At 38.8% G+C, this 13,542-nt stretch overlaps 1 protein-coding gene across 1 annotated transcript in view; it reads left to right on the forward strand.

Moving 5' to 3' along the window:
* Positions 1 to 3,780: 3,780 nt before the first annotated feature.
* Positions 3,781 to 13,542, forward strand: part of CREB5 (cAMP responsive element binding protein 5) — a gene marked incomplete at its 5' end in the record, with an annotated part of 209,071 nt that continues 199,309 nt past the window's right edge. Inside the window, 2 exons of the mRNA XM_082277867.1 lie at positions 3,781 to 3,846; positions 7,034 to 7,127. Coding sequence (XP_082133993.1) covers positions 3,793 to 3,846; positions 7,034 to 7,127 — 148 coding nt within the window. The remainder of the gene's footprint in view (positions 3,847 to 7,033; positions 7,128 to 13,542) is intronic.

The raw sequence follows: 13,542 nt of genomic DNA on the forward strand, positions 1-13,542 counted from the left end.
GCAGAACTTACTTGTTTCTCTTCCACATGACGTGCCTTGGAGAAGTCTTTCTCTTGTATTTTTATTTATTTCTTTTTATAATTAGAATACCTTAACTTCTCCTGAGCAGAGTGATATTTCAGGAGAATGGCAGGCTACAACAGCATAGCAGATTTCCTCACTTAGATATTCTGCCAATAAGGCTCTTTACATGGTCACAATAGGCCAATAAATGCTGACAGATGTTGTTAACATGTCTATTAAAATTCAGCCCCCTTTTCTGCTGGATTATACATGCATGGCTATTGTTAATAATATCAGAACTAATGCTGACGTATCAATAATAATGTTCGCTTTTATTTATAATCCTTGATTGTTTCTTCAAAAAGGTCACAAAGTTGCAATTAATTCAGCTATTGATAACAGAAGCAAAAAATTCAGACTGGAGTAATTTTTTAGCTTTACAATCATAATAGATTTGTCTGATATTCTTCATGTGCATTAATTGCAGCACTTATAGGTAGTACTACAAGAGTTGCACGAGTGTAACTTGGATTTTTAAGATCCCAAAGGCTAATAAGCTCCCTAATTTAGATGGAAAGGCTGCTGTGATTTATTTTTATTAGGTGAAGTCAAAATGTTGCCATTGGTTGTGTTATTTCCTTCCTTCACCTGCACACAGTGTGGAAAAAGAAGACGTGGATTGTGTGGCCCAGCAACACACGAGACATGTGAAGGGAAGTGTGTGCCAGAGGCTGTGTGCAGCTGTCTGAGCTGAAGGATGGGAGATGCGTGCCCCCATCCTAAGAAGGATGCTGTGCAAGCTGTGCTATACACAACCAGAACACCTCTGTGCTGAGAGCCCCCATCCTGCTGCAAACCTGGGGTGAGGCCCTGTGTTGCTGGTGCATCTGCAGCTCTTGCAGAGTTCAGTGGGATTGAGGCATGCTGAGGTTCACACTCACAGCCCAGACTTTCAGCTGCTTGTTTCTGGTCAACATTCAAGAATAAAGCATATGGAATTACTGCCATATGATAACCAAGCACCAGACACTCTCAAAAAGTGTAGGCAGCAGGCAACTTCTTTCACTCATTTACTGTTGCAAGAGAGTCAATAGCACCATAGCCTCAACTGCAGCAATTGCATCACATATAAACACCAATTCTGCATGGTGCAATTTGTCTTGAGGGCACCTTACTACCTGGTGACACGTTATATGGGTCAAGTTCTGCTAGACAGCACCTTGGAGTGCAGGTGATATAGCCATTCTGGATTATTACTTGTTTTATGTTTAGTGTCTGCAAAGAATGATTCTCATGGAAACAAGCAATTGCTTGTACATTTGTGGAAAACAATTTGATGGTGAATCTGACTCCTTTTCCAGGTACTGAAAGTAAACACCAAATCCATGTTTTCTTAGAGCTGATTTCCTGGAGCTGATCCCCAAGCTCAAGATTCTAGTCCTCATCTAGTATGTTATTTTGGTACTTAGTCCATGCTTATCCACCTAGATAACCCTAAGAATCATTTAATCGTTATCAGAGCATGCGCTGTTGGATTCAGGGACTAAAGGTCAAGCTCAGGGTGGGGAGGGAAGACTTAGACTTGCAATACTCAATAAGAAATCAAACCCCAAATAATTCCTGGTATTGTTTTGAAATTCACTTGGACACTTGGGACCAGAATTGTAACTATCTTGTTTTCTTTAACTGAGTCTCATCTGTTGTTTTGCTATTGAAAATGCTGTTGTCACTGTCCCCTGAGGAGGGGAAAAAGGGGTAACAGAAACCTTTGGCAGTGCTTCAGTTGCAATTGAGATATTAAATAAAGCCTTTCATTATCCATGCATAGCTTCTTTTTTTTTCTTTCCTTGAAAAGGAAAAAGTTATCTGTAGGAAAGACAACATCCCTGGGGTCACATCCCATAAATAGAGGTGGATTTAAAAATCTAACTTAGCTGGAGGTTTTGATTTTGTTTTTTGCGGGGGTTTGTTTTTCTAGTCAGTTATCTCTCTGCTGCTTGTTTCTTTCAGACAGGCTAGTGTAATTCAGAGTATTTTTATGGCTTCATTTCTGAAGAGCTTGTCTATGCACAGTCTGGAACTGAAATAACTGAAATTAGAAGTAATTTAACACCTTTAGTTATTTTAGTATGCGAATATACTCTTTCATTTCTGATTATGAGTATCCTATTTCAGTTTAACATAGCTGTAAGTTAAATCAAAACAGGATGTGAATAATCTTAAAGGAGTAAATTAGGTACAATTTTAGTTATTTCAGTTCTAGCCTTGTGTGGATACATAGGTTATGCCTGAGTTAGGGTTTTTCTTGACACCTGATTTTATTTGGTGCCATTAATCACTTGTCTCAGGCCAGATATTGGTAGAGATGCCCTCGTCAGGAAGACCAGTTGATGTTTATTATCACCTTTTGGGAGTAGTGCCCTTCTGGAGGTTGAAGGGGAAATAAAAGTAGAATCACTTCTGAATTCTGCTTCTAGGAGTCAGTGGAGTCAGATAGAGTGGAGATTTTTATGTCACAATTAGGAAAATATACTGTCAGGCTAATGTTGTCCACCAGAATGAATTTTAATTAAAAAGAAAATGTTATCATCCAGTGAAAATAATTGCTGCAAGTACGGGTCTGGCTGATGTACAGGTTAATGGTGTATTATACTACCAACTGTAAGCATGGTAAAGACGCTCCTGATGATAGGAAGCAATGAACTGTAGTTTGAAAAGAATTCAGTGGGTTTGAGCAACTTTACCACCTGTCCTTCGGCAGATTTTCATAGTTTTAAAATCAAATTCTGCTCCTCCACCAAGATATTTCTCTTTGGTTCATGAAAAAATTACACAAATACAACACAGGTATTTTTCTAAGAGGGGCTGTGGTGAGGTTGAGTTTTAAGGGATTTCAGGGAATCTCTAAACATAAGTCATCTGCTTTAAGACGGGTCAGCCACTAAATTCTAGCTGGTAAAAACAGTTGTACCAACAGGCTGAAAACATTTCCAAAATAAATGAATTATTTATTTTACTCCCTAGAATTCTACTTTTTTTTTTTTTTTTCCTGTTCAGGGACACTGCCCTAATATTGACTCAAATTCAGCTGCATAACTGCATTCTGAGGGGGCATGTTTCACCCTTTGCTTTTATTCAAGACTCCGGAGCTTTCCCCCAGGGTTTAGTTCAAGGTTACAGGACTGGAACTGCTATGGGGAAGTGCAGTTTTAGACAAAACTTCACTTCTCAAGCTCCTGAGGCTCCTTTTAAAGGATGGGGCTGCACAGTTACCTTGCGTGTATAGAGAGCATGTATGTAATGTATTTAAGTTATTAATATCAGACAGTATGGATGCAGAACTTCAAAAAGTGGGCTCTTTCTCAGAAGTAACCTAGATGTCTGGTTTTAATGTTGTTCAGCAGGAACTAAAGGAGGAAAGGTGAAAACCTTTAATTCAAGATATTTCTGAGAAGACACGGTCTTATCTAATAACAACACTGAACATATGCTATTTTCTGAGGCAGATTTATGCTGTGAAAGCTGAACTTTTTTTCTTTCTTAAAAGTAAATTGGTGCTCAGGAAGGAGCAGTAAGAACTTAGACTGTGGGGACCCTGCTGAATATTAGCAAAATTAGTACTCTGAGTATGACAGCTTTGTTCTGATCTGTTTGCGGAGTTTGAAATAAAAGCACAAACTACGATTTCTGTATGTTGCATGCACGTGTGAAGTTTAGAACGTATATATTCATAGGTTCCCTTTCTTTCCCCCTCCCCCTTTTAACATGTAGATTTATGAGGAATCAAAGATGAACTTGGAGCAGGAGAGGCCTTTTGTCTGCAGTGCCCCAGGCTGCTCACAGGTGAGTGGAGTCAGCGGTGATATTAATTGAGTCCTCAGCACTAGCTCTGGCTTGTATAATGCCTCCTGATATATTAACACATGTCTAATAATAATATGTGTGTCAGGGGTTTTTTGTTGTTTTTTTTTTAAGACCTGCTCCCTCTCAGTTCTCTCCTTTCCCACAAGACATTATTATAAAATATTTCAAGAAAATACAGCATCCAGTCAGAAGTGAGTTGGTACAAATGCTTCTCAAGCTGCTTCTGTGCCTTCTCTCATCCCAAAGCCTAATGTTTCAAGCCATGTATTGCAGATTTCTTTAGGGACTAACAAAAGACAACACACTAGGCAGGACACATTTATCTGTCTTCTGCTGAGATGTGTGGTGGAATATGTTATGTTGCTATTGGATGCGGTAACCCTCCTGTTTTGGTTTTTTTTTTCTGTTTTAAATACTTAAATACAATGATATCTTATTAGCTGATATTTATTTATTTATTTATTTTTTATCTTTAAGACATCTTCCTACTAAATATTTTCCATGGAAAATGCAGCCTGTAGATAAATTTTGCCCCAGGATGTACATTTCGGATTCCTGTCCTTTTGACTGGTGCTCTGCCATATGTTTCTATGGGCAAAACCTGAACAGTAATATTAGATGTTTAATGGGCTTAAAAAACCCTGAAGTGACAAGGATTTTACCTGCTGAGATTTGAACTGGGTTTTGTGTGGTTTTTTTCAGTGATTTTGCAGTGGTGAGGGAAGTTCCCCTACATGCATTGATGAGGGAAGTTCCATGTGTGGCACTTCTGACCCTAATTTGTTTTAGTGACAAAAGTTTGTGAGTAAAATCTTCAGGCAAGGGCGTCTTTTGGGCTTTTGCCACAGGCTTCCGGTATGCATCTGTGTCAAGTTATTTAGCTTACCCATTTCCCAGTCCTCCTCTCTTAATTAGTGAATCTTTCCCTGTTTCAGCTGTATGTTGGGAGTTTTCAGCTGGCTAATATATTTACAACTCTTTAGGTTCTTCTGGCAGAAGGATGGGTGACTGTTAATGAAGTGTAAGTGTTGATTTTGCCAAGAGCTGAAATAAGGAGAGGGAGAAGCCTTTGGTCCAATTTACAACTGGCTGAGTGGCTTTGCTGTTTCACTAAGTGGGAGTTTTTCTATGGGAAGCAGAGTGCATCTTTTGGATTCCCCCTCAGGCTGAGAATATGTCCCTTTAGATCTCCACATGCAGAGTTAAACTTTCACCAGTCTGTCACAGAGGTAGAATGGAAGTATTTGAGTTTAATTGTCACGATATATTTACCTTTTTGATGAAACTAAATTCCTCTGAAATCAGTGGACTTGAGTGTTTTCATGTCAACTCCTAATTAATTTCCTCAGTGAAGGAGAAGCTGATCCAAACAAGCTTTTTTAGGTGTTCAGAGAGCAAGTTTGGTTGCATGCTGTTACAATTTGGAAAGATGAACAATGTAAGTGTGACTTCCATCTTAAAAAACTTTTAACCTCCCATTTCCCAACATGACCTCTGTTTGTTATAAATGAGGACTTGACATAAGTCAAGCCATAATGCAGAGCTGCTATCCAGCTAAGCTGGCTGGGGACAGGCTTCTCTCTTGGCCCGTGCAGATGTGTGCTGAGGGCTGACGGAGTCAACCTTCTGCACGAGGAAGAAAGTAGACTTAGAAAAAAAGACAGAGAAGTCTGGGCTGGAGGAACAGTTTCTCCTCTGTTGCCCCATGCCTTGTTTAAGCTGGCTGATTTAATCCCAAAGATAGAGCATGGCATCCATGAAGGAAAATCCATTTCCAAGAGAAATAAATGTGGGGGTTTTTTTTTCCCTCTCACGATTTCATTGAGCAAAGTCTTTCTCAGATATTCCCTTTGTTCTTAACATAAATTCCTAGTGCTGCATTTCTTCCAGATGAGTAAGCAGAGAACCAGGATTTCACAGTGAGGAAATGGTCTTTGGGATTTCTTTATTTTTCAGGGTGTTTTTTTTTTTTTCCCCAGAGAAGTCAATTTCATTATTTATGCTGTATTGTCTATGGGCTTAGAGAGATTCTCAGAAGGTGTAACATATGGCAGTTATTTATACTGTAGCCACAAGCAAAGTCACTTAGCCAAGAGTATACTGTGTTGAAAGCATTAGGTCCCTTTAACACTGTTGTTGCCATTTATTTCATCTCTTATGTACCTGTTGCTTTAAAAAGCTGCTTTAATTTTTTTTTTTTTCTCAAGCCTTGGTGATACAACTTTTGGCTTTTGCTAGTCCTGAAATAACCCAGTGGAAACCATTTCAGTAGCAAAGGTCTGTGTATGCACATTCTGGTGAGGGAAACTTCACAGAACCAGTCTGCTCTTTGAGCCCAAATGTGCAAGTGCTTGAACATTTATTCGAGCTTGTCTCTTCTTTGTTTTGTTCAAAAGAAGCTGTTTCTTGTAGAAGTTTGCTATCAGACTCTAAAACAAACGTGGCACACTGATTAGTTTCTTAAAAAAACATCTCTCCTCCTTCTCTGCTTGACAAATGGAAAGAATTTGATTTAGTATCATAAAGGGTCGTTACTAGTTGCTATAAAACTGTGCACCGTTGCATTGCCACTTCAAATTAAGTCACAGTATCAGATATTTCCAAAATTAAAGACGTGTTTTGCCTGAATACTTTTGGGTAGAGAAAAGCTGGCTTATTTAATTATTTTTATAGCTGTTCATCAGATATATGTTGCAGAAAGACACAAAAGCAGAAAAACCCAGTAAAGTGATTTAAGATTTGCCTCATTACTTAGCATTTGCCGTGGGCTAAGAGCACACAGAAGAGCAGTTATCGCAGATCCTCAGGCACGTGGTGACTTGTGAGGCTGTGGTAGCTGGAGTGGGTGTCTGAGACCCTTAGAATCTAAAACTTGGACTGTAACTTTTTTCAAGCAATTGCACAACACCTTAAGGTTTGTCAGCCCAGAGTGCACGGCAGCATATCTGTTTCTAAATCGAGTACAGCTATTTGTTACTCATACTCACTTGTATTTTCAAATATTCTGTTTCCTGTGCCATTTGGACACATTTCTAGCTGGATAAATTTCTTTCTCTCTCTCATTTTTGAAATTCTGTCCAATGCCAAAAGTTTATTAGAGAATTAAATTCTTCTTTTTTTCTTTTTTTTCTCTCTTCCTCTCTCTCTTTCTGTGTTTGCCTGACAGCGTTTTCCAACAGAGGATCATCTGATGATTCACAGGCACAAACATGAAATGACTTTGAAGTTTCCTTCAATAAAAACAGATAATATGTTATCAGGTAAGAAGACATGAATTCAAGAGTTAAGATAACTATTCAGATGATGTTGAAAGCATGACTCCTATTGGAAAGCCACTGGCAAAATGCCTCCCAGATTGGTTTTTGAAAGCCCCAGCTCCAATTAAATAAATAGCAGAGATGGAATAAGCTAGAAAGCATATCTTTGAACAAGAAGACAATTGCCATTCTTCTGCCTTCATACAAGTTTGCCATGAGAGGGAAAGAAATCACCGAACCTCAGCCACGCTGACAGCTCTATCATTGATTCCCAGTGAAATATAGGCACTTAAGTGCATGTCACTTGGGAGCCCAGCAGTGACAGTGTTAATGAAGTGTGTTTGTGCTGTTGCTGTAAGACTTGCTATTGAAGCTGGACAGACTTGCTTCAGCAGCTGGAAGAGGCCACATTGTATGAGCCACCGGTATGGTGACTCCAGAACTGCCCACTGTAAATAGCCATAACCAGAAAGGTAAACCAGTGGGTAATACCCAGTACCCTTTGCCCATCTCTCTCTGCACTTCCCCCTTCATAAGTAGGGGTTATTTGGTATTAGGTGCAATTGTACCCTTTAGTTTCTTGAGTAGTATTTTTCTTATGCACGCTTTTTTTGTACTCTTTTCTGTGTAACCACATATCAATGGCTTGCTGGCCTTCAGACAGTGCTAAGTAAGATCAAGCTAGCCCTTCATTTTACTTCTTTCCTCTCCTATTCCCTTTCCTGTTGTTTATTCTTTGGGCTACAGTAATGGACTATTTAGAATAGCATCTCTAGAATTTTTCAGGTTTCAAAGTAATGGTAGAAAAGCCCCCCTATAATGCATATGTGTGTGTGGATGTTCAGCAGTGTTTGATATTTGTCTTTTACAATGGCCTTCTTCAAGGTAAATCGTGCCATTTGAGATGAAAATGGGTCATTAAAGGGACTCCAGCAGACTAACTCTTTTATGGTTAAACTGTTTCCATCTTTATGAAAATCATAATTAAGTAAGAATGGCTTACACATCTTTGATTTAGGCCTTTTTTTAGCTTGTTTGGTTTTTGTTGGGACTTTAGTAGCCAATGAGAAATTAGACAGACTTTTTCCCAAATAGAATTTATTTTGCTTTTACATTTTAAAATGCCATAGTGGACTAAGTTTAGAAGGAAACAGTACACAGTTTTGAAGAGTAGGTCTTTAAAGTGCCTGAATGCCAGCTATGCCCACAGAAGCCCATGTTTGCAAGCACAAATGGGAAAAAGCTGCTTTTGCATTTGGCTGTGTCCTTTGGTGAAGACATCTGTGCTGTGGACACATTCACCCTGTGCAAGTGCTGGCTTTTGTTAAAACTTTCTGTTTGGCAAGATTTTTGTTGGAGTGCAGTTTCTAAGGAATCTGTTCTGTCATCAGGAGTCCCCTGAGCAGAGTAGCTCCATTTATGTTTGTTAACTTCTAAGATTTAGCTGTCCTGCTCCTTGCAACGGGTTGCTTTCCCAAGCAAAAAGAATGATTTTTCATTCAGCTCTACCACTGGTACTGGGCCCCCTAAACCTGCAGTTAGCCAACTGTACATACTAATGCAGAATTTTCTGGCCAGAAAGACTCCGAGATTGCTTCTAAGGGATGTATTCTTTGAGGTTTGTGTATGAAGATCTTCCATAGTAGTGAAAGAGTAAAAAGCTGCACGTGTTCTTGAAGACTGTGGTCAGTGTGCCTGACTGTAATGGCCTGGCAACTTGGTTCTGTTGTGTATTGATTCCTCTTTTTGTGTTTGTTTGCTGGATTTATTTGGCATTTTGCAGTCCTTACTCTGGAAGCATCATAGATCATCTACTCTCTGCAGGAGACATTGAAAAATAGTTGTTTCATTACCCACCAAAACCCTGGGGAAATCTAAATACCTTAAAGTTTAAGATGTTTTATTCTTAGATTTCATAATGAAAAATTAATGATATATGGGGAAAAGAGATAGACTTTTCTCTTAAACATTTGTCTTCATGTCTTCCTTGTTTTTTGCATTTTTGCTTATTTCACTTTTTTAAAAAAATTGTTCCTGTCATCAGTAGGTTCAAAAAATTGCAGCAGCAATTGCCCTGTAATAAGCCAGGTGCAGTGCTAGCTGTTTTTTTCCCTCTTTCTCCTAAGCTGCCTAGAAGTCAGACTTTCTAATTTTTTTTCCAGTTGTTGTATACTATCTTTTAATTTGTTGTGTATGATCCATTTATTATTAGCAATTAGTCATGAAAAATAACACACTGTATGCTTTCAGGCAGACATTAGAAATATCTACTCTGTTTACAGAAGTAGCTTAATCCCCAGTCTGGGTACACTGTAATATCAGTAATATTTAACATACATTAAACACGTTTTCTGTAAACTGTTCCTGGAACCAGGCCCTGAAACTGTTAGTCTTGTACAAGACATCTTGGAAACGAAGCAAAATATGGCTTGGGAGGAAGGAACTTGCTTTTAGTGTGAAATCTGTGTTGGGGTCTGAAATGTCAGCTTCTAAGAGAGAAGTAAATTTATGCTATATGTGAAGTTATATGTTGTTATGTAGGTGGGGTCAGTGTCTAATAAGCAATGGCTCATGACCTGATTGCAACTCGTGGTGCTGTGCTGGTTTATCAATCAACTCCTCTCCAGGAGTTTCCATGTTATCAGCTAGCTCCACTATGGTTTCTACCATTTTTTTCGTTCTGGCTTAAGAGGAACAAGTTATATTAAATCGGGTGAACCAATCTCTTGAACCAATTTGGAAACTCCAGATACCTACGTACACTAAACAGCTTTCTGTTCTCTGACTGTATAAACGGAAGGAAAATCCACTAGAGGCATTGTATTAAAATGCAAGTGATACTTTTGTTGCGCAACTTTACAATACAATTTTGTCTTTTAAAATGAATGTTATTTGTTCCTCTTAGTTGTAGGTTTGTTAAGTATGGATAAAGAGTCATTGATGTTTTCCATTTCCATCTTTCCAGCCAAAAAAGAGCTATTTGAGATAACACAGAATATTTTATGTAAGTTTTGCATGCTAGTCATTGTTGCAGGCAACTTTGTAGTTAAATTGACTGAAATAGACGTCAATCCTTTGCTGTTGTGCTATGTGAACAGTGCTTGCATTGCTTTGAAACTCTGTAGTTGGTTGTGTGACAAAGCTTTTGCATTTAAACACCAAAATATTAATGTCTGTGGAATAGATTGTTTCCTCTGGAGAAATACTAAAAGCCCTGTGGAACTGAACTATGGGAGCTGAGGATTATCTACATAGAAACCTTTTTTCCTTCCTCATTCTGTTTACTTAAACCAAATTCTCTAGTTTTGGTGATAAAGCCCACTGTGGAGGTAGAGACAGTTTTTTGTAGACAAAAAAAGTGCCTGTAATAAAGGTAGTGGAAATGTATTCCTTTTTCCAGGTAATGCCTGTATCAGTGAGGTAATTTACATCACCCATGGTTGCCTTAATTTTTTCTTCCTTGTAGTTTACACAGAGTGGTTTATCTAGGCATGAATTTTGAGGAGTGCAAAATGATTTGATATAAGGACTAATACTGTGGTTTGTTTTCTTGCTTGCTTCTGTGTCCTTCACTTTATCAAAAATGAAATGAAACATCTTCTAACATTTACTGGTCAGGTTCAGAGTGACCAAAAGACTTAAAAAATTAGTTGTACCCAATATGTGTATCACCTCAGGAAAGTCCAACCAGTGCTTTAAACACTACATATTTAAGCAGTAAAGTTCTTGGTAGCCCTCATCTGGGTGGGAGCAGTTTCACCCCGTATGTCTGGGTGCACTTCTTCCTCTCCTCTTTCTCCACCTGTTTGATGTGTTACGATGTTGAGCTCCTCAGTGCACTTGGGTAGAAACCTGTGAAATCAATGAAGAAACCCTTCTGAATTTCTCAGGACATTCCTCTGTCTTTGTGGCTGCTTGATGGGCAGCCCTTCAAACTTCTGTGCTAGCTCCTTTATTCTGACTATGTTATCATTGTATGAAAGTACAACATGGCTAACTGTATAACTTCAACGGAGCCCACAGCTGAACAAGCCAAATGTCTATTATTGTTGCACATCAGACTAAACAAAAATTTTTTTGAAAGAGAAATGAAGAATCAAGTTACACACTTTGGAGCTGTGCTGTTAGGTATCTTTTACCAAATCAGAATTTGAATTTTTTTTTTTTTTTCTCAAAATGCAAGCTTGTTTCACATAAGTGTCCTTTGGTTCTCCAGGGCTTTTTTTAAACTGGTCACAAGCTTTAAAGTTTTCTCTTTTGTTTTGAGGGATGAAACTCAGGAATTCAAGGTAGTTTAACAAAATACATTCTGGATGAATCAAGTAAGTTTCTGTATAGCAAGCTAATGTTGTGTTTCCTTAGCTGTTTTGAAAACAATATATTGAAACTGAGTGTCCTTTCTGAGACTATTATTTCAATCCCCACACCTCCAAACAAACAAATAACCACAAAGAAACCCCCATGCATTTCCAAACATAGTGAGTACATAATGGAATCTTTTGACTTTGCTGAAGACTTCAAGTTCTCCATTGCTTTACAGAGCATATTTTTTTTAATGAATCTGAAAAATCAGGGATCACTTCAGACACTGAGGACAGAATTTCAAAAGTCAGCAACCAAAACACACACAGTATATGAGATTCTGGTCAGAATATGATCGCTGAGTGCATCTGAAATATTTTCCTGTAAGATACAGAAGGTTAACTTGGGATCTGCACAGGTGAGATCATTTGGACTTGCTCTGGGGCTTACATATTGTCTATTTACATATTTGAGGCTTATTTAAACTTAATGTTTCTTGCAGCCTATCTGTTGATGACTGTGTCTTCAGAGAGGCTGATTATTCCCCTGAGTGATAGGCTGAACAATATTTTTATTGCCTAGTCTGAAGCTTGACAAAATCTGTGTTCAAGCTGGTGATAAAGTTGAGATAGAAATAACTTCCTAAGTAATTATCAGATGACAGGTTTACCTATGAAGTGATAGTTGGCTACAGGTAGATGCCTCAAAGGACAGTAAACTAGTTCTTGAGGATGGAACTAGCTGAGGATGGAAAGATTTTTACATGTTGAGCAATGGGACTGGGTTGGGATAGCTGATCAGTATAACAGGCAGGTATCTAGGGTTAACCTAGATAAACCTGTATCCCAAGCTGCCAATTCAAAATAACAGCTTGTGACATTAAAGTCCTGGGTTATGTGAGTAGCAGTGTGCCTGCAGAACAGCTTCCTACGTAACGTGTGTCCTCAGCAGGAATGCTGAGAGTGGTGCTAGCTCTGTCTGAGTTCTGGTCCAGATGGGTCTGGCTCATCCAGTTGCTCAAGTGCAACAAATCAGAGCCCTGTTCTCAATGAGTCTGCAATAGTTGTGGGCGCTGGTGATAGCAACAAAAGCTTTGTTTGTACCAACAGGGAACAGTGAGGTCAGGCACAAGCTGTTGGAACTATTAATGCATTTTTAAGTGCTGAGAATTAGGAATATTTTATTAATTCTGGGAGACCTGATTTTGTAGCTTATATTAGGGTCTCTTTGTGATACTGTTCCCAATTAAAACACAAAAGCTTGCCTAATCTAGGTAAAAGAATTCCTGTGGTGTTGAGAGTAATTTCTCCTACTAATTTGCCCTCATCCTAAAGGAGAACTGGTTTCCAGAGGCAAAAGACTTGGTTGCTCAGGAGCAAAGCAAGCTCACTAGACTTGGTAGCCTTGAAATCCTGAAACCAATGAGCGCAGTGTATGTGCAGAGTAACTACTTTACCACACAGGGTCTCAACATTTTAAAGTCTGGCTCTTCTGGACTTCTGGTTTCTTTGAATGTAGAAGGCTGAAGTATTAGAGCTAGAAAGGCAGGTCTTGTTTTACATCTGACTGAGCTGACTTCCGGCAGGTCTGTGGATGGAGTTTAGGCTGGCTGGTTGGTGGTGTTCCTTCCTCAGTTGGAAGAAACAAGGGGCTGTCTATTTTAACAAAATCTTGGTGTGAATTCCTGCCAGTCCCCTTTCTGGAACATAGGAACTACAGTAGCCATATGGGGAGCCTGAGGTAATAAATAAAGATCACCATCTCAAGATGTAGGGGGTGTAAACAGTGTCATTATCAGTTTTGATCTTTTGAGATATTAAAATAGTTACTTGGAAAGTTCAACTGTTGGCAACACCACTGGTTATCTTGTGGTGCAGAAGATAGACTTTCAGCATGAGCAGAGAAAAGCTATTGAAGACCTTGTGCAATTGAAGTTTCATTCTTGCTCTGGCTTGCTTTTCTTCACTGTTAAAATGGATTTACTTCAGTGAGAAAACTTTTTTTTTCTTTTTCTTTTTTTGGTCAGTTCTGGGCTCAAGCAACTCTGAAGAAACCCAGGATTTTTCATTCTAGTGCAAGTGGTGGCATGAATTTCTTAGTGAAACCATAGTTTCTC

The sequence above is a fragment of the Coloeus monedula genome (assembly GCF_965178545.1).
Source record: "Coloeus monedula genome assembly, chromosome: 1".
NCBI classification, from domain to species: domain Eukaryota; kingdom Metazoa; phylum Chordata; class Aves; order Passeriformes; family Corvidae; genus Coloeus; species Coloeus monedula.